Below are 23,668 nucleotides of genomic sequence, written 5' to 3'. Positions count from 1 at the left end.
TGTTGCAACAATGGGAGCACTTGTTGTAAAGTGATCATGTGAAAATGATCTGAGTGTATATAAATATTGAGAGGCCTTTAGTCTAGAATTGGCCTTAGTGTCCCGTCCTTCTTGCGTATTAGGAAGTAGAGTGAGTGAACCCCTGTTCCTTGATGTTGCAACGGAACTAACTCTATTGCATCTTTTTGCAGCAATGAGAGAACCTCTTGTTGTAGCAGCGTTCGATGGTCTGTGGACATTGGACGCGGTCTGGGTGGTATATGTGGAGGGGTTGCTGTAAGCTCTAGACAGTAACCATACTGGATAATCTGTCTTACCCACTTGTCTGTTGTGATGGAATTCCAGACAGGTAGGAACTGTGTTAATCTCCCCCCTACAGGAGTGGAATGCTGTTGGAGAAGCTGAAGGAAGTCACTGTTTAGTGGTGGAGGAGGTTCGATTGTTATTATCTCGACCTCTTCCCTGGTTGTTATTACCTCTGTAGCCTCCTCTAAAATATCCTCTATTGGAGGATGTTTGCGTATTGTTTTTAAAGGAAGCTCACTTGTCTGCTCCAGATTGTTTGGAGCCTCCTCTGTAGAAGGAGAGACAAAAGGAGCCTTGTGCTTGAGTGGACTGCAGAGCTCCCATAGATTTGGCTGTATCAGTGTCTTTCTTCATTTTCTCAAGTGCTATGTCTACCTCTGGACCAAACAACTGTTGTTGGTTGAATGGCCGATTTAAGATGGTTGTTTGCACCTCTTGCTTAAATCCTGAAATGCGTAGCCATGCATGTCTTCTAAGGAGGACGCTAGTGTTTATTGCTCTAGATGCAGTGTCTGCTACATCAAGAGCGCACTTGATTGAGGCATTTGAAATTAGCCTACCCTCTTGTATAAGGTCATTTGCCTGTGCTTTATATTGGTCAGGTAGATGTTGTAAAAGTGTTTCTAACTGATCATAATGAGCCCTATTGTATCTTGCGAGGAGGGCCTGTGTGTTAGATATATGCCATGTATTGCTAGCTTGTGCAGCTATCCTCTTGCCTGAAGCATCTATTATTTTTGATTCTTTATCAGTAGGTGGTGCCTCACCTGATGTCTGAATTTGCTCTCTTTCTAGCGTTTGAAACGACTAGGGAATCCAAGGGTAGCTGTCCTTTAATGTAAGCAGGATGCCCAGGAGCAGGCCTGTACTTTTTAGGTCTCGACCTCTGCCAATGCCTCTGGCATTGCAGATGTCGAGACATATTGAGGTGAAACCAGAAAGCTAAACCAGGCAGATTTTGCCAAGTGCATGTGTGTCCGTGCACACGCTTTCCATTTGCTTCCCGAGCCGCCTGCCTGCTTCACACTTCAAAGGAATGCGACCCCCCGCCCACGCAATGCCGAGAGCCAGCGCTTCGCTCCCACTCGCTCACTCCCTTTCACCCCTGCCCCCCACCCCATCCGACTTTATTTTGTTTGCCGCGCGGCGCCAATGCTTGTTAAAATTGTTGTCAAACAAAGGCATGATTTTGTACTGAATAATTTTCCTCTACAGTTTCATGCCATTGTAATTTATACAGGTCAAGAAAAGAGCATGTGACCTGCATACAAATGTTCAGGAGTCACCTTAACCCACTGTGCTATCCCATCAGGCAGAAGGCACTTCCCTACAATGTCTTCCAGGGAGGCTGGGTTCACAGCAGGACACAGTGGCTCTTGGGGGGGTGCTGAGCAGCTGTCCCTTGTTTAACTTTGAAGTAAACACGCAAGCCGACTGGATTCGGACCCCAGACACTTCATTATTTATTTCAGCTGTTTCAGGATGCACAGCTGAAATAAATAACGAAGTGTCCGGGGTCCCATTCTAGTCGGGTCGAGTCAGGGCGTGCTGCAGTCTCGGACTGCCGTAGCGCTGTTATCCCCCTTCTGCTGCCAGCCGTCATCTAGCAGCACCGTGTCCAGCTCCCCCAGTGATGGTGCGTTGTTTTCTTTGATGTGGCTTTTTTTTTTACTTGCGAGTAAACATGACGAGCAGCTGTGCATCCTGAAACAGCTGAAATAAATAACTCCGTGTCCGGAGTCAGATTCCAGTCGGGTCGAGTTAGACTTTTTTAGGTCTCGCACAGGCATGTGTGATTTAAAGGAAAAAAACGTCCAACTCGACCCGACTGGAATCGGACCTCGGACACTTCGCTATTTATTTCAGCTATTTCAGGATGCACATCTGCTCGTATTAACTTGTTTCGCTCATTGGTTAAACTCTCGCTGGTCTTATAAAGAAGAGATGTTCGAGCCTTGCAGAAAAGAAACACTTCCTTGCTTCAAAAGCACTGCTTGTGCTTTTCACACAGCGTTTGTCGGCCAAACTGCTCTCCTTCCACTGAATAGGGTGATGGCTGGCTGTGGAAAACACTTCTATTACTCAAACCTAACACAAGCTAAGTGAATTTAAGATCTGGAAGTAAGGTAGCTATCTTGCATTACCCGCACCCCCCTACCCAGTGTGTGTCAGCCCGGGCTAAGACCGCTTACCGGGCTGGTGCCTGTCTAATTGCATTTGAACCAGAGTACTTCACAGGTCTTTAAAAGACCATTCAGTTGTCAATGAGGCTTTATTGTGTTGCACCAATTCTTAGAGCCACCTGGAAAAATTAGCCCCAAAAATTTGGCTCTAGTTGCCCGCCTGGCAGGCACTTACTTCTCTGCAGCGGTAACACTGCCACCATTGCTGGTAGCTGCCTGAAGCCAACAAATCGGACTCTCCCGGGCGGCCCCGCCCATGCTTCAAGGACTGGTTAGAAGGGAAAACATTCTTGAGGAACGTGAGTAACCCCTCCATGTGAGAAATTTTGTTTACAAAGTTAATTTGCTAATTTTCTATAAATATATCGACGTAGGAAGATTTTGTGCAATTATGTTTTGCAGTCTTTGTACAGTTTTTAGGGTTTTACAAACGTCTCACCCCCATGCAAACTGCCTCAGGAAAACACGCTCGCCTTTCTCTCGCATCAGGCTTTACTCTCATTTACAGCTGCCCCCTCCTCCTCTTCAACTACCAGACGTGGAGTGTTTTATTGTATGCTCGCCCCTCTTCCCCCCCTTTACGGTCGTGTCTCTTTGCCTTCCCAGACCTTATGCGTTTCTCTGCCTTTGCTCACATTTAATGGATCTTTGTCTTCTTCTCTGTGTTTTATGTCTAGCACAAAACTAATAGTGCAAATAAAACGAATCCAGGTCCCATCGGGTATGATGAACACTGCATCCATTCTGTAGCGATCTCACCCACCACAAACCTCTACACGCCACAACATTCCTGGAACAGGCAGGCCTTGCAGACAACCTTCGGTCACAGCTAGAAACAATGTTTTCCCCATGCTATAGAGACAAAAGTCAGTGTGTGACTGTGTCCATGCACCTCTTTGTCACAGTGTGCTTTAGTGTGTGTCTTTATCCGTGTGTCTCTCACTGTGTGCATGTCTGTTTACTGACTATTGGTGTTTCCTTTGTGTGTTAGTTTCTCTGCGTCTGTCATTGTGACTGTCTCTGTAACCGTCCATCATTGTTTCTGTCCATCGATATGGTTCTCTGTAATTTTGTGCATGTCTGTGTGCCTTTCTGTGACTGTGTGTTTGTATTTGTGAGTCTATTTTTGTGGGCCTGTCGGTCTGGGTGTGCGTCTCTATCTGTCTCTCTGTCATGGTTTTCATTTTATTAAATTGGTCTGGGAGCTTTGCCGAGTGGTTTCCTGATGCACGTGTTCTGTTGGTTCAGTGAACATTAGCACACATTCCTTGAAGTCGCCCTCACTCTTGGTCCTGCGCTACAAAGGGGTAGATGAGGCTGTCTCAGTGAAACAGTGTTTGCCTTCTAGGAGCTAGTTGTGCAGGGCGGTGGAAGGATGTGACCCACTGGGCAATCCAGCTTCCTACAATGTGCATGTACGAGTACCCATCTATCTTATGTGTGTGTGTCTGCGCATCATTGTATGTCTCTGTGCCCATGTGTTTGTGCATGTCTGTTGGCACATCTTTCAATATGTGTGCGTCTATATCAGTGTGTCCTTCTTTTTGTGCCTTTCCGCCCTCTGTTAGACTCGGTTTTCCCTTTTTTCTGCTTCTGTTTTTGTGCCCTTCTGCCCTCTTAATTAAAAAAATGTCAAGCCATTGTTATTTGTAATATCAATACATCTAAGTCACGTAAATACAAAACATGTTGCATTACAAATGCTATAGGAGTCACATTTGCGAAATTTATAACTATTGGCATTGTAAATGACAAAGCTATTTAGCTATTTTCAAAACCAACACATAAATAAAAAAAATTGTCATTTACAAGACCAATAGCTCAATCTTTCCTAACGCGAGACCTATTGCATTGCAAATGCTTGTTTTCTATTCTTGGGTTTATGATCCTAGCTCGTACAGGATCTTTAAACACTTCTGGGGCATGCTTAATGACCCCTTTAATCATAGGTAATATTTGAACAGACTTTTGGGAGTGTTCAAAAGTGTCCAACAAAAAAATCATCTGCCTCATCTGAGTGCATTGTGACATTGATAGATGGCAGCCCTATTGAGTAAATGTCCAAACCCAATATTATCTTCAGGAGGAGATGGTTTGGATGGATATGTATGTGTGTCAGGGATGTCTGGGTCATCTTGTCGGTTTGGATACTCCCAGTCTGGTGCATCACTTGGGTAGGGAAAGGGCTCATCTGGGTCTTCCCGTCCCTTAGGTTATACTCTTCATCATTCTGAGGAGGTGTCAGTGGAGGTGAAGATTGAGGTGGAGAATTTTGTGGGGAATTAACAGGTGAAAGTTGAGGTGAAATGTTTAAAGGAAGAGGGGGTGAAAGAGTAGGTACAGGAGAAGAAGAGTGCATAGGTGATGTAGCAGAATCCTTCTTCTTGACAGGCACTGGAGTTGAAGGTGCTGTATCTAGCTTCCTCTTCCTATGTGGCCTAGTAGATCTATGTATATCCTTTTTTTGCAAAGGATCAGGTGGAAAAAGCTCCTCTTCTTGAGGAACCACTTTCGGAGCCGATTTTTCTGGTTCCGGGCCTGGTTTTTGCTTGTCTTTAGCCTTAGGAGCTGTTATAGAATCCTTTGGCATACTTTTCTGCACCAAAGGGAATGTCTTTGGAATCGAGGCCTGATTCGAGGGCTTGGAGGCATCGGAAGCAGGCTTTGTAGGTTTCTGCACAGAAGATTTCGGGCTGGAAGCGGTTTTGGTCAACTTGGAAGCATCGGAAACAGGCGTCATTGGTTTCAGAGCCGTGTTGTCTTTAGGAGTCGATGGTTTCGGAGTTTTTTCGGACCCGGGACTTCTTTCGGTTCCGGTACAGAGGGAGCTGGTAGTCAAGTCAAGTCATAAAATTTGTATAGCGCACTACATACCCAGAGGGTTTCAAGGCGCTTAGGAAGGGGAGGAGGATTATTTGTCAAATATCCACGTTTTAAGCTGCTTTCTGAACGCTAGGTGGTTCTGGGTGAGGCGAAGGTAAGCGGGGAGTGAGTTCCATGTTTTAGCAGCCAGGTATGAAAAGGATCTGCCTCCCATGGTGGTCTTGTTGATGCGAGGTACAGTGGCGAAGGCTTGGCTGGAAGAGCGTAGTTGGCGGGAGGGGGTGTAGAAGGACAGTCGAGAGTTGAGGCAATCTGGTCCGATGTCGTAGAGTGATTTGTGTGCGTGGGTAAGCAGTCGGAAAGTGATCCTCTTATTGACGGGTAGCCAGTGGAGGTCTTTAAGGTGACCGGAGATGTGTTTGTTGCGTGGGATGTCTAATATGAGCCTGGCTGAGGCGTTTTGGATTCGTTGGAGTTTCTTCTGGAGTTTAGCGGTGGTACCTGCGTAGAGGGTGTTTCCGTAGTCCAGTCGGCTCGTGACCAGAGCGTGGGTGACTGTTTTCCTTGTTTCGGAGGGGATCCAGCGAAATGTTTTTCTGAGCATGCGAAGAATGTTGAAGCAGGAAGAGGATACGGCGTTGACTTGTCTGTTCATTGAGAGTGAAGAGTCCAGGATGACGCCAAGGTTCCGTGCGTGGTCTGTCGGAATGGGTGCTTTTCCGAGGGCTTCCGGCCACCAGGAGTCGTCCCAAGTAGAGGGGGATGTGCCTAAGATGAGGACTTCTGTTTTATCTGAGTTCAGTTTCAGACGGCTTTGTTTCATCCATTCAGCGACTTCTTTCATTCCTTCGTGTAGGTTAGTTTTGGCGGTGCTGGGGTCCTTGGTGAGAGAAAGGATCAGTTGAGTGTCGTCCGCGTAAGAGATGATGTTGAGGTTGTGTTGGCGGGCGATGGCCGCGAGAGGGCTCATGTATACGTTGAAGAGGGTGGGGCTGAGTGATGATCCTTGAGGCACGCCGCAGATGACTTCAGAGGCCTCGGACTTGAATGGAGGAAGGCGGACTCTCTGGGTTCTTCCGGTGAGGAACGAGGTGATCCATTCAAGTGCTTTTCCTTGGATTCCGATGTTATTGGGGCGTTGTAGAAGGGTGCTGTGGCAGACTGTGTCGAATGCTGCAGAGAGGTCGAGGAGGATGAGGGCGACTGTGTCTCCGTTGTCCAGTAGGGTACGGATGTCGTCTGTTGCTGCGATGAGGGCGGTTTCAGTGCTGTGTTTAGCTCGGAAGCCAGATTGTGAGGGGTCGAGTGATTTGTTGGCTTCGAGGAAGGCGGCGAGCTGGTTGTTGACGGCTTTCTCGATGACTTTGGCCGGGAATGGGAGAAGCGAGATGGGGCGGTAATTTTTGAGTTCGGTGGGGTCCGCTGTGGGTTTTTTCAGAAGGGCGGTGAGTTCAGCGTGTTTCCAGTCTTCAGGGAAGGTAGCGGAGTTGAGGGAGCAGTTGATGACGTCTCGGAGGTGCGGTGCTATGACGGAGTCTGCTTTGTTGAAGATGTGGTGAGGGCATGGGTCTGTGGGGGATCCAGAGTGGATGGAATTCATCAGGCGGATGGTTTCCTCAGTGGAGATTGGGTTCCAGGCGTTAAGGGTGTTTACGGGGGGAAGATGGTCAACAGATGGTGGGGTGGGTTGGTTTCCGGGTTGGTTGTCAAAGCTGTTGTGGATGTCTGCAATCTTGTTGTGGAAGAAGGAGGCTAGGGAGTCGCAGAGGGTTTGAGAGGGGGTGATGTCGTTGGAGTTGGCCGAGGGGTTGGAAAATTCCTTGACGATGTTGAAAAGTTCCTTGCTGTTGTGGGCGTTGTTGTCAAGTCGATCCTTGAATGCTGTTTTCTTGGCTTTTCGGATCAGTTGGTGGTGAGTGCGGGTGGCGCTTTTGAAGGCGTCCTTGGTGCTGGTGGATGGGTCTTTTTTCCAGGCTTTTTCAAGGGAGCGGCAGAGTTTCTTGGATTTCTTAAGATCATCGTTGAACCATGAGGCCTTCTTGCTGCCAGGTTTGCTTTGACGTTTTTTCAGTGGTGCTAAGGTGTCAGCGGTGTTGGATAGCCATAGGGTGAGGTTGGCTGCGGCTTCGTTGGCGTTAGAAAAGAGGGCTGGGGAGTTTCGAAGGAGCGATGCGGAGATTTGGTCCGTGGTGATTTTCTTCCAGTTTCTTTGCAGGGTAGGTTGGGGGTGGTTGATGGGTTTCGGCTTGTTGTAGGTGAAGTGAACGCAGCTGTGGTCGGTCCATAGGAGGTCCGTAGTGTGGCTGAAGGAGACATGATTGCTGGAAGTGAAGATGGGGTCGAGTGTGTGACCTGCGATGTGGGTTGGGGAAGTGACTAGTTGTTTAAGTCCAAGGTTGGCGAGGTTGTCCACGAGGGTGGCGGTGTTGTGGTCGTTTATCTTTTCAAGGTGAAAGTTGAAGTCTCCTAGAAGAATATAGTCTTTGGAGGGGAGCGCGTGTGGAGAGATGAAGTCCGTGATGTCTTCACTGAATTTTGCGCGGGGTCCTGGTGGTCTGTAGAGGAGAGTGCCTCTGAGAGTGGTTTTGGGGTCGATGTGGATCTGGAAGTGAAGGTGTTCGGAGTTGGCGAGGTTGGTATCAGAGCTGGTTGAGATGCGGATAGATTTCTTATGGACGATGGCGATTCCTCCTCCTGTGTGGCTGGTACGGTCTTTGTGAGTGATCTTATAGTCTTCAGGGATTGCAATGGTGATGTCTGGTGCGGAGGAAGCGTTCATCCATGTTTCCGTTAGGAAGGCGACGTCTGGAGAGAGGGTGTCTAGAAGGTTCCATAGGTCAATGGCGTGTCTGTGCACCGAGCGGGTGTTGAGAAGGATGCATTGTAGGTGGTTGGGGTTGGGAATCTGTGGTGTAGTCGTATCGGAGATGTTGTCGGTGCCGCTGAATTTGCAGGAGTAGCAGGAGAAAGGTCCATGGGTGTGTCCAGGAGCGGCTTGGACGCAGTTGGGGGCGCGACCGGGGTTAAGGGCTAGGAGGGAGGCGGCATCATAGGTAACGCGGGGGGGCTGGGCAGCGCGAGGGGCAGGGGGTCTGGCGCTGGGCACGGTCCAGGCGCGGACGGGCGTAGACGGGCTTACCTTTGGCGCACCTTCGGCGTGTCCGTAGCGCGTGGACGCTGCGCGTGGAGGCATTGGCCATAAATGGATGGTGGAGGGGGCGGAGCGTGGGAGGGTCAGCAGCTGGGAGGCGGTAGCAGGGAGGAGGGGCGGGCCAGGGGACACACAACAAGATGGAGGGTCACAGGGCACCGGGGGCTAAAGGCTAAATTTATTAAACCAACACAGCGCGAGGCTGAAATCAATAAATAAACACAACGCAAGGCGGAATTAATTAAATAAGTGCAGCGCGAGGCGGAATGAAAATAAATAAACACAACGCAAGGCGGAATTAATTAAATAAATGCAGTTACAGCTCTGTAGTCTCGGCCAGATCGTCAACAGGAGCTGGGATCAGGGAGCATGGGGGGAGCGACCGTGCTGGAGGAGGTACGTGCGGTTTGCTCGGTATGGAACTACCAGAAGGCTTTAATATTTTCTTCGGAGAATGACTCGATGGCGAGGGTTTCAAAGCAGTGTTTCGGTCTCGACTGGGCCCAGACGGTGGAGTTTTGACCTTTGTCTTTGGTTTAGGTGTAGGGGCAGTCGTACTCACACGTTGACCTGATGGTCATCAGTCGTCTGCCTCAGATACGATCTGGAGATTGGAATCTTCCTCCGGGACACATAGGCCTTCGTTGAAGATATCCACCGGTTCCGGAGCAGATCTCTCCATGTCGCGTCGACGGGCCCTCCGATCTTGAATGGTCTTCTTGGATCGAAAGGACGCACACACTGTACAGCTCGACTCGTCGTGTTCTGTTGATAAACACAGGTTACACACCTTGTGATGGTCTCTGCATGGAAATTTTGCTCCACACACGGGGCATATATCGAAAGGCGTCCTTTCCATGAGTTGTAGGCCTCACTGCGTGGGTAGGCCCAATGGCCCGCGGCGACCACCGGAATCGAGCTGATGAAGTCGAGTCTATGGATATTGATGTCGAAAGTTGTTTTGTAAGTTTTACGCTTCGAAGTACTTGGAAAGTAGATTTTGGAGCGGTAAAAGTTGCATCCGAGCACTGTGGCGGAAAAAAACTATCTAAGGATGTAGCCGATGCCCATGCGCACTATCGTCCAAGGGAGGAGTCACCTATCTCGTGACTACAAAGACTTCTTCCAAGACGACAACAACATGCAATCATCCGAGCCCAAGACCAGGTGGCGATCTAATGCACAGTGTAGGATCTGCAGCTCATATGCCTTGAACACTGGAGTTACAGTTAACGGACTTGTTCTCTCACACTGGATCTTTGATGCTTGAATCTGGATAGCAAGCAGTACATTAAATGTTAGAGAAGCAGAGAAAAGCAGATGTTAGAGAAGCAGAGAAAAGCAGACTACCCAGGGCCTTTCCTCGATGCGGTTCTGGCGGTAGCCCCCCCCCCCTTATCCTGCTGTACATAAGATGGAGGAACTGCATGTGCCTCCCTGGCCTGCTGGGTCAGGGTCCTCTTCTGAGCTTCTCTGCATTGGTAAGGATACTACTGTGGACTGCAAGACTGTGTGGAGCAGTTGTCAAATAGGGGGCTCTGGGGGTGAGAGTCGCCACCCCCCCGCACTATCGACTGTGAATCAAGCACTGCCCAAGAGACGAACTTTGCACCATCTGACTGGTAATGCACACAAGGCATTGTGTATTAAACTCTGGGATGGCCAATTGATGTCTGGGAGAGGTGAATTGCTGTCACTGGTTCCACATCATTTGCGAATTTTAAGATCCACACCAAAAGGCGACCCGTTTTATCATCCTCTTTATGTTGATTCACTTGATACAGAGTGTAATCCATACATTGTAAAGGCTCAAGGAGGCAGACCTGACGGGTTCTCGCCACAGTCAACGATTCACGAGCAGCGCTGTCCGCCAATACGGCCTGCTCAAGCCCTCCCTGAGAGATTTCCAACTGAGTGAGCTCCTGGCTGAGCGCACCTATTGCCCCAATAACTGTATGCAGTGGCCATGCATTACTAGTCTTATGGTGGCTGTCCCACCATTTTTGGTTAGTAGTCGATTAGCCTCTTTTTAGTCGTTTTGCAGAACATATGGTCCTCAAGGGTTGTGGACTTTAAGTTGCCAAGTGGGCACCGGCAGAGCAGTCTCTCTCCACCCAACATATAATAATAGTGGATTATGGTCTGAAAGGGTTTGCCCCAGATATTCCACCCTGTGACTTTGAGTTGTATAGCAGAGTGGCAGAGTAATCCGTCAAGGTGGACATGTAGTACATATGGTGGGGAGTAATATGAATATTCCTGGGCAGCCATGGAAGAATTGCTCCATCTTGACCTCTGTGTGGGGCGCCCAAGAGACGCTTACATGCAACGCAGGCCCAGCTTAGTTTTCACCGGAACTCCATGGCTGCCTCAGACGCCTCTAGTGAGGTCCCTTACACTCCTCTGCGCTGCAGGGAGGGGAGAGAATCAAGGCCCGCGCCCCCCTAAGCTCCGTTGCCCACACTCCAGCTGGCCCAGAAGGACGGCGTCATGGCAATCGACCCTCCAGCTCACTGCAGCGTACAGAATCAGTCTCCTCAGCAGCCTCCTTCAGTAGGGGCCCTTCCTTTAGTCTCAGCCACCGTATTCCGCACCCAGCCTCATCTTCATAGCCTGTCAGATCAAGGGCTCCCCAGGGGCGGCATTAGAAGTCATCCCTCATCTTGCGGCTCCAGGCCATGCCCCATCTTTTATTGTCTATGAGCAATTCTATACAAAAAGCAATCAATTGTGCAACTTTTTTTGGCATAACTGGCAAAGCCAACAGCTTTAGCATGATGAGGAGTATTGAAGCCTGCAACGAATACGACTAGCATTTGTGAATACCTGTGCTTACATGGGTTGGCACATTTGCTTTACCCATGCTTTACCCATGCTATGGATGGTGAGGAATAGATATGGTGGCTACGTAGCACTAGGAATTTAAGGAAGGATGTAGGCTTAGCTGACACTTATTTGTTGCTAGGTGTTAGGTCAAAGAAATGGGAGTGTAGTAAGTTATCAATCTTGTTGGGGGGCTGTTCTGTTTCATGGGTTGGGACACATACTAGAATAGGATTAGAGCTGGCTAGGGTTTTGGAGATGTACTGGGGTGGAGGTTGATTGAAAACAAATGTTGGTAGAAGAGCTTCAGCACTGTAACATAAGGTACTTAAGAGCATTGTGTACCAACATTATTCTACTGGTGAACTGAGGCATTTTTCATTATATTGCAACTATTTAACCCCTTCCCTGCTCATGACGAGCTCAGCTCGTCATGAGGCACACTGGAGCTGTGCTTATGACGAGCTGAGCTCGTCATGAATAAAGCCAAATAGCGATTTCCAGCACAGGAGGGGAATTGCCTTAGCAGCCATAGTGTTAAAGTGCAATTGGTATGTTTGTTTGACAAGTATATGTGGTGCACCACATGCTCTAAAGAGGCATTCAGATTTTTCACAACTTGCTTCTGAGAGATCCCGCCTACTCAAAAAGGAACGATTATCAAGTGGTAAGTATGGGGAAAAATGTGCTCAAGCGAACATCAGCTTGTAGATGGACACTATGTGCAATGATGACAGTAAAAAGTACACAAGCTTTACAGAGACCTAGGAAGATTACAGTTGCAACAACGTTTGGCTGTTCAGTACACAGGCATTGGATGAACATCAGGTTGCATTCAACAGGTCTCTTGGACAGCTGTGAAACACAGGCTTTCACAAAATTGGTGCTTCACAGAGAAGATGGATGCAGGTCATGCTGGCTAGTGATAGCAGTCTGCCCATCTCAAAGTCGCAGTTTATGGACAGATTTGGGCTCTCCAATCTCCTTGTGCCAAGAAAACTTCACGCAGGGAAGTCCACCATCTTATTTCCTTCAGAAGCAATGTTTCTCAGACCTATAGGTATAGTTCATATCCCCTTAAAGGGAGAAGGCAGGAATTCTGTCTCCGAGAGTTGCGTGTCTCTACACAAGCGTAGAAGCTCTATGAGCAAAAGATGAACCCTCAAAAGGGTCACCTTTTATCCAGTTGTGGAGCACTTGGAGCAACTGGTTTCAAGCAAATATCCTCCGAGACAGAAAGTTAGCACAAATCTGTAGGATAACCAATCCTGACAAAGTACCATTTCCTTATAGGTGTGCCACAGCTCTACGGCATCCAAATACAGGGGGTCTTAAACTCTGTGCTGACTTCCGGTCAATAGTTGAGAGATTCTTCACACTTGAGCAGGACATGACAAGATGCATGGGTTGGGCAGATCATCTTCTTTGAATTAGGTTGCGTGCTTGGCTATACCTTTTGTGCCACTTAATTTTTCAAATGTGTCCCTTGCCAATCCACAGGCTTGCCTTCTGGGACTAGTTTAGTCCAGGCAGGGAGCAAAACTGGATTCTTCCTGCTCCTTCACCTAAGTAAGACAGTTAAATTTGGCTTCATAAAGGATTCTTTGGGGGGCAGGAAGTGAAGGAGATGCACAGAGAGAAATGAATGGTGGGGTGGGAAGAGGAGACAGTGGCAGTGACTGCCACTACTAGACACTATACAGCAACCCACAAACTTAAGTTATATACTTTCAGGGGTGGCTGGAGCAGATGAGCGCTCTGCCTCTCATGTATCCCAGCACAATCCAGCACAAAACATACACTCAGGGGACCGAATCATGATGTACACATTTGTGAGAATTGGTAGGTAACCTCCCCAATGGTATTTCAGTTAAAAAGATCTGTGAATCACTACTATAAACATCTATCACTGAATGTTAATAGTGTAATGGTCTCATTAATGGGGGCAGAAGCCACAAATGTCAAAATCCCAATCAACCAAATGAGGCTAGTACTAGGTCGGTGAGGAGCATAAAAAATCTTTAATGTGTACTTCTCTTGAGACTGGACACTGGTCTTCAACACATAAAAAAATACAGAGTCTGTCTGAAAGATACAGCGAGGAGCAGGTGGTCACATTGATACAGTGCCAGGAACTTTTAAACATATAGCCAAGCGCGGATGGCAAGGGAGAATGTAGCGTCTGTATCTTGGTCTATCAGACAGCGAGAGTGTTTGTGCATACCATACACAGTTGAGTGGTGTTGCTCTTATACTTCCCAAGCAGTTACAAAAAGGAAAGAAGGCAAATGGCCCACTGACCATTAAAAAGCACAATAGATTACAGCCCAATTGGCATTCACTTAACATGATACCTAATGGAAAGGAGCTGCACATCAGTGTCTCAAATGTACCTTTTGCTCCCTGCTTGTTCCCAAGTCACAATACAATTCTATAAAGTACAAATGCAGGTCCAAATAATGAACGGCTCTTCAGAATACGGCGAACTTTGGAATGTAAAGCGGGCATATCGTAGCCTTTTGCGTTTCTAAAATTTATGGTCTTATCTTGGTATCGGTAAGGGTAAAATGAACAGCTTAAATCACCAGCAAGTACATATGCGAGAAATTGGTGAATTTGTATCAAGACCTTACCATTTAGCCACTTCTTTTGAAGGAAATATTGAACTATTTTTTATGGAAAGAAGCCGTTTGGGTGGCAAGGGCTACTATACCTTTACATTGGATTAACAAATTGTCTAGCATATGAATTTGTATGGTGCACTTTTCGCTACGGATGACTTACTCGCAGCAACTCAATAGGACAAGGTCAATCAATCAATCATGGACATTTGTATAGCGCGCTACTCATCCGGAAGGGTCTCAAGGCGGGGGGGGGGGGGGGGGGGGGGGGGGGTCTTCCGCTACTGCTCGAAGAGCCAGGTTTTGAGGAGCTTCCTGAAGGAGAGATGATCCTGGGTCAGCCGGAGGTGGATCGGGAGGGAGTTCCATGTCTTCGCTGCAAGGTAGGAGAAGGATCTTTGCTCAGGCGGTGGCTCTGCGGATGCGTGGAACGGCGGCGAGGCTGGTTGATCGTAGCTAGTGGGTGGGCGCGTTGAAGGTCTGGCGGTTGTTGAGGTACTTGGGGCCCCGGTCGTGGAGGGCCTTGTGTGCGTGGGTGAGGAGCCTGAACGTGATCCTCTTGCTGACTGGAAACCCCAGGGTGTCCACAACAATCGAACAAACTAACTGGATAGTTTTTAAAGCCTTGAAAAAGGTACTACGTAACAAAACACGTGTCGACTGCCAATCAATCGCTCTACAGGAAGTTTACTGTATCACATCTTCCATCTCTAACATTGTGTCATTCCAATCTATGTGCTTTGAACCAAATTGAATACGATCCATCGTTCTAAAGGAAGTCTACTGTATTACATCGTCCATCTTTGTAATATTGTGTCATTGCAATTTATGTGCTTTGAACTAAATTGAACAAAATGTATCAAGAATATTGCTGAGTCTATGTATCTCAAATACATTAAATAGTACTACAAACTACTCACTGCTTTTCGTTTAAATTGGGTATTATAGGACAGAATAACTCTTTTGAATAAATCATTGAACAGCTCAGAGTGCCGAGGTTATTTATATATGTTGTATGTACACTGGGTTGAGTTGAACCACAGTGAGTAGACACCAGAGGTAGTGGGGTATTTTGTGTCTAACTTCGAGGCGCACAATCACTAAAGATCAGTCTTTAAGCTACACAAAAAATGATGTCCTACCATTGAAACCAACACTGCCATTTGTCGATTGTTGTATACTTGCCAAGCACATCAACTGCAGCATATGCTACCCAAAATTCTAACTACAAAATGTATGACTAAAAGGAAGAAAGTGGCAGAAGGAATGAAAGCGAGGGGGTGGAGAAAAGATAAATGAAAATAAGGCAACAACATACCTCCACATAGTCCCTAAAGAGGTAGCGCCTGTATTTGTCTTTAAGCTCCTCGCTCGGCAGCAAAGGATACACAAAGTCTTCCGGCGTTCGTAGAAGACAATCCTGGGCCATGCATGATATTCCTATGAAATAGAGGACTAGAATGAACTCCATATTAAAAACGTTTTGTGTTGCATACAACTTTACCACTGCATTCTTAGAAATATATCTGCCATTTCCCTTTGTTAACTTAAGCAGCTCAACCTCAAATATGCATAAAGTATTGTAAGTGATTACATATGTATACCACAAACATGACTACATCGAAAGTCACTTAAAAGTATCAATTCAGATATCTATTCAAATTGGCTATTCAAAGTGGCATAGTGTTAACTGGTATTCACTGACCTAACATGGTTGGAGTTTTGTGTGGTTTGTTTCATGCCCTATGCCTTTTGGGCACTGTTGTCAATCAGGAGGAGTCTGGCATTGCAGGATAGTTGGGAAATGTTACTTTACTTTTCAATGGTGTGTGATGCATGGTTGGGACAAAATGAAAAATCATTCTAAGCCACAGTTCAATGTTGGGTCAGTGTATCACATGCTCTCAAGTTATGAAAGTTGCAGACCTCCATGACCAGTCTGGGAAACCGCTGTATATCACTTTTGTACATCATCCTTTCATCCAAAAATAAATAGGTCTGCTTGCCAATCACCTAGGACGTGTTGGTTCAAGCCATAGTGTTTTTGATTTCTATCCACTAGAACAGTAAATCGTTTTGGCATTATATAATCATTCAATTCAAAAGGTTATAGATGCAATCAGGTCATCATTTTCCCTTTAATTAGATTTATATTCACCACTGTAGGAAATGAATGAAAATTTTGCCTGGTGAAATATTGACAAATGTGCACAAATTACTACTTTCTAAATTAAGAACATATCCTAGTTTTGGGGTTTTCTTACTCAATTTCCACCTCCAATTTTCAAGTATGTAGAAATAACACCAACAGAAAATACTACTCTCAGTTTAATCAAAACAAATTAGGACATAATGGTGAAAAAGGCAAGTTAAAACGGCTAAGCATTGCTTTATGCCATTGTCAAACAAAATCACTGTGTACTGGACATCACTGTTTTTTATGTTTTTAATAAAAAAAACATGTGTTGTCCTATTTTGGTTATTTTCTCAGACGTCTTTAGAGTAATTGACAAATTAGAGTTCGTTACAGTCCCCAACAAGTGGGAAAAAAAGAACACATTTATGGATTTAAGTTCTGAAGGCTTAAAGGTGATCTTAAACATCAATAAAAGGCTTGGCACCAGCGGAAAAGCCCCTTAAATTAGTTATTTGCCCGTAACTGTCTATTGGTTGCCAGGTGGGCTGGCATCGGTGTGCTGGAGCGTCCATTATAAAACAGCACTTTAGCGTAAAAAAAAAATTCATAACTTTTTTTTACTAATAGCAAAGCAACTGAAAACCAGCATCACTGTTCAAAGAATAGGAGCAGCAGTAGAATCTAATTTGCTGTGTTGTATTTATTAGTCTATAGAGGTGCAGTAGTAATTAAAAACAGTTTTGTCACATTTAGGTTCTTTTGAGCATCATTTAAATTATACGCTACAAATACCCCATATGTGACAGTCCAAGCACTAAAATAACTTGCTTATCTTGTCCAACTGCACCTCCGCCCAAATATATCTTTTGTAGAAAACCTACATTGTTGCCTTTCTTGAAAGGCTTATGTCCCTCATCAATTAATTATCCTTTCTGAAGCATCAAGTTCAGGCAGCCGAAGTGACAGTGTCGGTTGTTTCCAAAAGAAACTGGAATGCGTTACTTCCGACACACCCAATCATTGCGAAATGTTCACAAACTGACTAGGAGCCTTGTTGTACCAATAATTAATGCAGTAAGTTTAAGACATACAAAATAAAGCAAATTTAGTGTTGAGGACTGGCCTTTAACTGAAAGTGAACTTTTCAACAACTGCTACACAAACAGACAGTAAATAAGCTTCAAGAGATTAACAAATCATGAATTTAGAGATCTAGAATTGAGGAGTTAATTGGTTGTGTATAAGGTGGATTAAAGTCGGAATATTTTGTAAACAATTCTTTTCTTCAGTGAATTGTTTAAAAACTAATGCCAGTCCTAAGTCCTGCTTTTTATGCGCATTGTGTAGGTTCTTTCACTCATATCAATTTGTTCAATGCACGTTCCTACTCTGCATCGCCTCTTCCCTCCCTCCTTTTATTCTTCTCACTGATCTTCCTGCCTGGAACCCTCTTTGTGTCCTCTTCATTACCTAACAAAAGGCACCTTCCTTCTTTGTCCTTTTAAATGGATCTGCAGCAACCATGCCAGAATCACCCACCTATCCAGGGCCGCCTTCTACATCGCTTTCCAAACCATCCCCAGTTTTTGACTCCTTTTCTTTTTTTAAACCGGTTGTATCATTATTATTAAGTATTGTATTACACAAACAACAAAACAGTAAAGAGTAAGCTGCAAGTAGAACTTACCAACACCAACCCCATCCCTTACGAGTACTGTACAATGCTGCTCCCAGCAGCTGCGGCAGAACTGGTGCTGGCAGGCTAAACAGAGCAAGTTCTCTTTTCGGACTAGTTGCATGCACACCGCGCAATGATGCGAGGAGGAATGTACCATAATCTGGAAATGAAAGAATACATTGTAAAGAACCAAACTCATTTGCAATCTTTAGCAAACATTCACTTCAAAGTAACTCCTAAAGCAGAGGGCTCTAGAGAGTCATCAAAATAATGAGTACATTGATCCCCAACACCCTCCCCTGATAATCTGCAGCTATAGTCAAAGCAGGTCTCCAACAAGGGACTGCGCAGGAGCAATTTGTGAAATGGAGTCTTGGAGCGGATTAGCTGAACTCCCAATGTCAAAAATGAAAGAGGTTTGATTCATAGCAACAGAACAAAACTGACAACCCTAGTAAATGGGGGCAAAGAATTACATTCAAAGTAGAAATAAGTCTACACGGTTGAAGTGGAGTAGTGTAGGATTTAAATGACAAGACAGAGGGGTGAGTTAAACTCAGACACCAAAGTAATTCCAATAATTCCATTTCTTGTCAGAATGTCACAAGCTACAACTATTTCATACACCTCCGAAATATGCCGGAATCTCAATCACAGACTTGCTCTAGCTGCAAACGCTCACATGCTGGTCTCATAAAATGATAGTCCTGTCCTTCTATGAAACAAGCATTTGCAATGCAATAGGTCTCGCATTATTTAAGTTTGAGCTATTAGCATTGTAAATGGCAATTGTTTTTTGCTTTGTGCTATAGTTATTTTTTTACATAAAAAGCTATATATAAAATATGTTTTATTAAAGTTATTTATGCAGTATCTAAATTTTGTTTGCATAAAAGAGTACAATAATATCTTAGTAAAAAAGTCAAATATTTTAATGGTAATTCACCAAATGTTCATTTATGTGTTGGTTTTGAAAATAGCTAAATTAATAGCTTTGTCATTTACAATGCCAATAGTTATAACTTTCGCAAATGTGACACCTATAGCATTTGTAATGCAACATTTGTATTTACGTGACTTAGATGTATTGATATTACAAATAACAATGGCTTTTAATTTTTTTTAATACTTAATAAAAGTGATTGTAATTTATAATGGCAATAGCTTAAACTTTTGTAAATAACTTTTGTGAAGATTATGTTCAGTGTATTTTATTGTAACGAAATCCAAGAACAGAAGTGAAATATTAACATCTTTTTGTGACATTTGTAATAAAGCTTGAAACATTGAGAGAACATATTTGTGCTGTGGTGGTGCTGAGTGATGCTGTGGTGCTGCTGAATGGGGCTGTGGTGGTGCTGAATGGGGCTGTGGTGATGCTGAGTGATGCTGTGGTGGTGCTGAGTGGTGCTATGGTGGTGCTGTGGTGGTGCTGTGGTGGTGCTGAGTGATGCTGTGGTGGTGCTGAGTGGTGCTGTGGTGGTTCTGAGTGGTGCTGTGGTGGTTCTGAGTGATAATGTGGTGGTGCTGAGTGACTGTACTCACTGTCACTCTGCACTCACTGTCACTCTGCACTCACTGTCACTCTGCACGCACTCTGCACTCACTGTCACTCTGCACGCACTCTGCACTCACTGTCACTGCACGCACTCTGCACTCACTGTCACTCTGCACTCACTGTCACTCTGCACGCACTCTGCACTCTGCACGCACTCTGCACTCACTGTTTATGCACGCACTCTGCACTCACTGTCACTCTGCACTCACTGTCACTCTGCACTCACTGTCACTCTGCACTCACTGTCACTCTGCACTCACTGTCACTCTGCACTCACTGTCACTCCGCACTCACTGTCACTCCGCACTCACTGTCACTCTGCACTCACTCTGCACTCACTCTGCACTCACTGTCACTCTGCACTCACTGTCACTCTGCACTCACTGTCACTCCGCACTCACTGTCACTCCGCACTCACTGTCACTCTGCACTCACTCTGCACTCACTGTCACTCTGCACGCACTCTGCACTCACTGTCACTCTGCACGCACTCTGCACTCACTGTCACTCTGCACACACTCTGCACTCACTGTCACTCTGCACGCACTCTGCACTCACTGTCACTCTGCACTCACTGTCACTCTGCACGCACTGTCACTCTGCACGCACTGTCACTCCGCACTCACTGTCACTCTGCACGCACTCTGCACTAACTGTCACTCTGCACGCACTGTCACTCCGCACTCACTGTCACTCTGCACGCACTCTGCACTCACTGTCACTCTGCACGCACTCTGCACTCACTGTCACTCTGCACTCACTGTCACTCTGCACTCACTGTCACTCTGCACTCACTGTCACTCTGCACGCACTGTCACTCTGCACTCACTGTCACTCTGCACTCACTGTCACTCTGCACGCACTCTGCACTCACTGTCACTCTGCACGCACTCTGCACTCACTGTCACTCTGCACGCACTCTGCACTCACTGTCACTCTGCACGCACTCTGCACTCACTGTTTCTGCACGCACTCTGCACTCACTGTCACTCTGCACTCACTGTCACTCTGCACTCACTGTCACTCTGCACTCACTGTCACTCTGCACTCACCCTGCACTCACTGTCACTCTGCACGCACCCTGCACTCACTGTCACTCTGCACGCACTCTGCACTCACTGTTTCTGCACGCACTCTGCACTCACTGTCACTCTGCACTCACTGTCACTCTGCACTCACTGTCACTCTGCACTCACTGTCACTCTGCACTCACTGTCACTGCACTCACTCTGCACTCACTGTCACTCTGCACTCACTCTGCATTCACTGTCACTCTGCACGCACTCTGCACTCACCCTGCACTCACTGTCACTCTGCACGCACTCTGCACTCACTGTCACTCTGCACGCACTCTGCACTCACTGTTTCTGAACGCACTCTGCACTCACTGTCACTCTGCACTCACTGTCACTCTGCACTCACTGTCACTCTGCACTCACTGTCACTCTGCACTCACTGTCACTCTGCACGCACTCTGCACTCTGCACACACTCTGCACTCACTGTTTCTGCACGCACTCTGCACTCACTGTCACTCTGCACTCACTGTCACTCTGCACTCACTGTCACTCTGCACTCACTGTCACTCCGCACTCACTGTCACTCCGCACTCACTGTCACTCTGCACTCACTCTGCACTCACTCTGCACTCACTGTTACTCTGCACGCACTCTGCACTCACTGTCACTCTGCACGCACTCTGCACTCACACATGCAACAGTAATGTAAAGCTCTCAATGGACCTTAATCGGAGCGCGTTTCTGATTTAAAAGGCTGGCATGAAATAAATTAAGCGCATGTAAATTAGAAAGGAAAAAAAAACGAAAAAGCTATTAATATTGGGATAGAGTTTACGACATGCAGAAACCACACAGATTAAAGATGCAATCTGGCTGGGGACAAATGCCCACAGGCAAGACAGCAAACTAGAGAGCGCTAGAGTAAGAGTCTTCAAGGAACAAGAGCGGACGCACCGTAATCTCTTGGTGCTCACAGCTGCTTGGAAACTGTAATCAACGAACACGGGGAAATTCTCCGCATCACTGCCTGTAATTCTCTCCCAGCCTTCCACCAGCCCATCCTCTATGCACGTATGCTCATGTTACGCTTAATAAAATATTGACCTTCTATTCAATAAAAAGTGGTGCTATGTGCTTTATACAGCCACTCCATGTAGGCTCTGCGTCCCCACGCTCCAAGAGAAGCAAGGCACAAAATGTGCACTGCATTCAGAAATAATTTTTTTTTAAACATGCCCTAGCTGCGTAGTTGAGGTTCATTTCCGTCATAATGAAAACAAAAAACCCAACATGAAGATAAATCCTTCAGAAAGAATAACCTTAGCAATTGTGTGCAAATGGTGTGTGATAATTAATAGGAAATGTAATATAATATTAGGAGTGTGCGATATTTGCGTAAATTCTTTTGCAAAAAATACATGGAATTCTTCAATAAGTACACGAAATAACAAAAAAACATCGGTCCAGCATTTGGCAGCTGTTTTGCCATGTACATCCTCGCATTCATTCTTGGATACAAGGACATATTTTGCACTAAGAAAAAGTCGCAAAATCACGCGTGCACGAACAGCATCTGCACACGTTCTCTTTGCAAACCTTGTTTCCTGTGTTTATGCCATGGGATATTGACCCGAACAGAAGCTTCTTTACTTGATCTGGTCACGGTGTAATCACGTAATTGCCATGATTTCATCACAAATGTAAAGCAAATGCCAGAAATTAACTGAGATTACACTGTGTAACAGAAATTTCACCAGGACATACATAAAACCACAGAATTAGCGATAGCATCATAAGCGTGTCCTTTCACTGCAATTGCTTAATCCTCTGCATGTACACGGAAATCATTTGTCAAATATCAGGAAATGTAATCAAATAATGGAACAAAACAATTAAATGGAAAGGATAGCAAGGGTTATGAAAACATGTTCTTTGCTCACATAGATTGATTATGCACTCAGCTGTCTGTTGTACGTGCACCACAATATGCTTACAACGTGTGCAGTCTCCGAAGCTGTACGTCGTTACCGAAAGCACAGTGACAGTCCAGTATGCAAATAAACACAGTGCTAGGTGCTTGTGTGCTGACAAAATGGCCGTCTCTTCATCGCGGGCGCACTCTGGAAGTCAGGCAGCCTTTGTTTGGACGTGGGCGGGGCTCGTCAAAGAAACAGGAAGTAACTGCCGAGGAGGACGTCCGAAACATGCAGGCTTCACGCTGAAGTCCCGGGGCGCTTCAGAGAGACCGGGCGAAAGAGCGAGGGCAGACTGCATGGTAACAGAGGCAACACGGGGCTCCCGAGTGGTGAGGAGACCCCTGCGGCGTGCCAAAAGACGGCCCAGGAACCTGCACACCGAGCCGGTAAGTGAGAGCTTGCAGGCGGGGCGGGGCGGGGGGATTGTCTGTGCGTGTACTCTCGTGTGTGGGCGGCGGCGGCTGGGGGGGCGGGGGCGGCGGCGGCTGGGGGGCGGCGGCGGCGGCGGGCGGGGGGGGGGGCCGCCTGGGGAGGTGTAGTGTGTGTCTGTATGTGTGCGCTAGTGTCTGCCTGCGTGTGCATGTGTTGTGAACAGCCTGCTCTGTGTGTGTGTGTGTAGGTGCGGCGGCGGCGGCGAAGGGGGGGGGAGGGAGGAGGTGTGGCTGTGACTGTGATGTGCGCGGCTGTGATGTGCGCATGCGTGAATGTTGACGCGCGTGCACGCAGCTCAATCCACGCTCGTCACAGTTTTGTGTCCCTCATTCCCCGGTGTCAGGCAGCTATAAGTCTCCGACCCTGGACGCATCCTTCGGATGCGAATTCCAGGGCGAGACCTAAAAACTACAGAGCGAACATTGGCTCAGGCTCCATCCATACCCCACTCCAAATGTTCGATGTCCAGGGTCTGCCATACTTTAGGGCACATGCACAAAAATTGCAATTACAAAACCATGGGCTGCATCAGAAGGCACCGTGACTAAATAGTTCTATGCAGGTGACTATAATAACACCATGTTCTTGCTGGACTCCATAACTCATACGGACTGTTCTCAAACCGGACTTCCACGCTTGGCAGCTAATCCAAAAATAAGCTACGACTTGCTGGAAAATTTCCTGAAGCACATCACACTTTAACCCAACAGGCTGGCTGCCCTTCAGTTCTAAGATCTATTTTAAAAACATGAGAGAAACACACACAGCAATCCATGAAAAAAATGCAACAATACTCAGAAAGATGCTTGGTATCCGGAACTGTTGACTGCCTGACAGTCAGTCTCCCAGAGGTCAGGGGACATCACCTGAACTTTGCACTTTCAGATGGAGAAACTGAAAGTCTGCATAGTGCCTAGAAGCCAGTCACTGAAGGAGGAAAGAAAATGTGCCCAACACTGAAG

General features: G+C 46.5%; 1 protein-coding gene across 3 annotated transcripts in view; it reads right to left on the bottom strand.

Moving 5' to 3' along the window:
* ARIH2 (ariadne RBR E3 ubiquitin protein ligase 2) overlaps positions 1 to 23,668 on the bottom strand; it is a 335,731-nt gene that overhangs the window by 111,580 nt on the left and 200,483 nt on the right. For all 3 annotated transcript variants that reach the window (XM_086939316.1, XM_086939318.1, XM_086939317.1), the window contains 2 exons: positions 17,732 to 17,882; positions 15,226 to 15,347 (listed from right to left, as the gene is read on the bottom strand). In XM_086939316.1, coding sequence (XP_086795442.1) covers positions 15,226 to 15,347; positions 17,732 to 17,882 — 273 coding nt within the window. The remainder of the gene's footprint in view (positions 1 to 15,225; positions 15,348 to 17,731; positions 17,883 to 23,668) is intronic.

This window comes from Lissotriton vulgaris, chromosome 9 (genome assembly GCF_964263255.1).
Source record: "Lissotriton vulgaris chromosome 9, aLisVul1.2, whole genome shotgun sequence".
Taxonomy (NCBI): domain Eukaryota; kingdom Metazoa; phylum Chordata; class Amphibia; order Caudata; family Salamandridae; genus Lissotriton; species Lissotriton vulgaris.
Note: the sequence above shows the minus strand (reverse complement) of the source record. Positions and strands in the feature narration are given on the sequence as shown.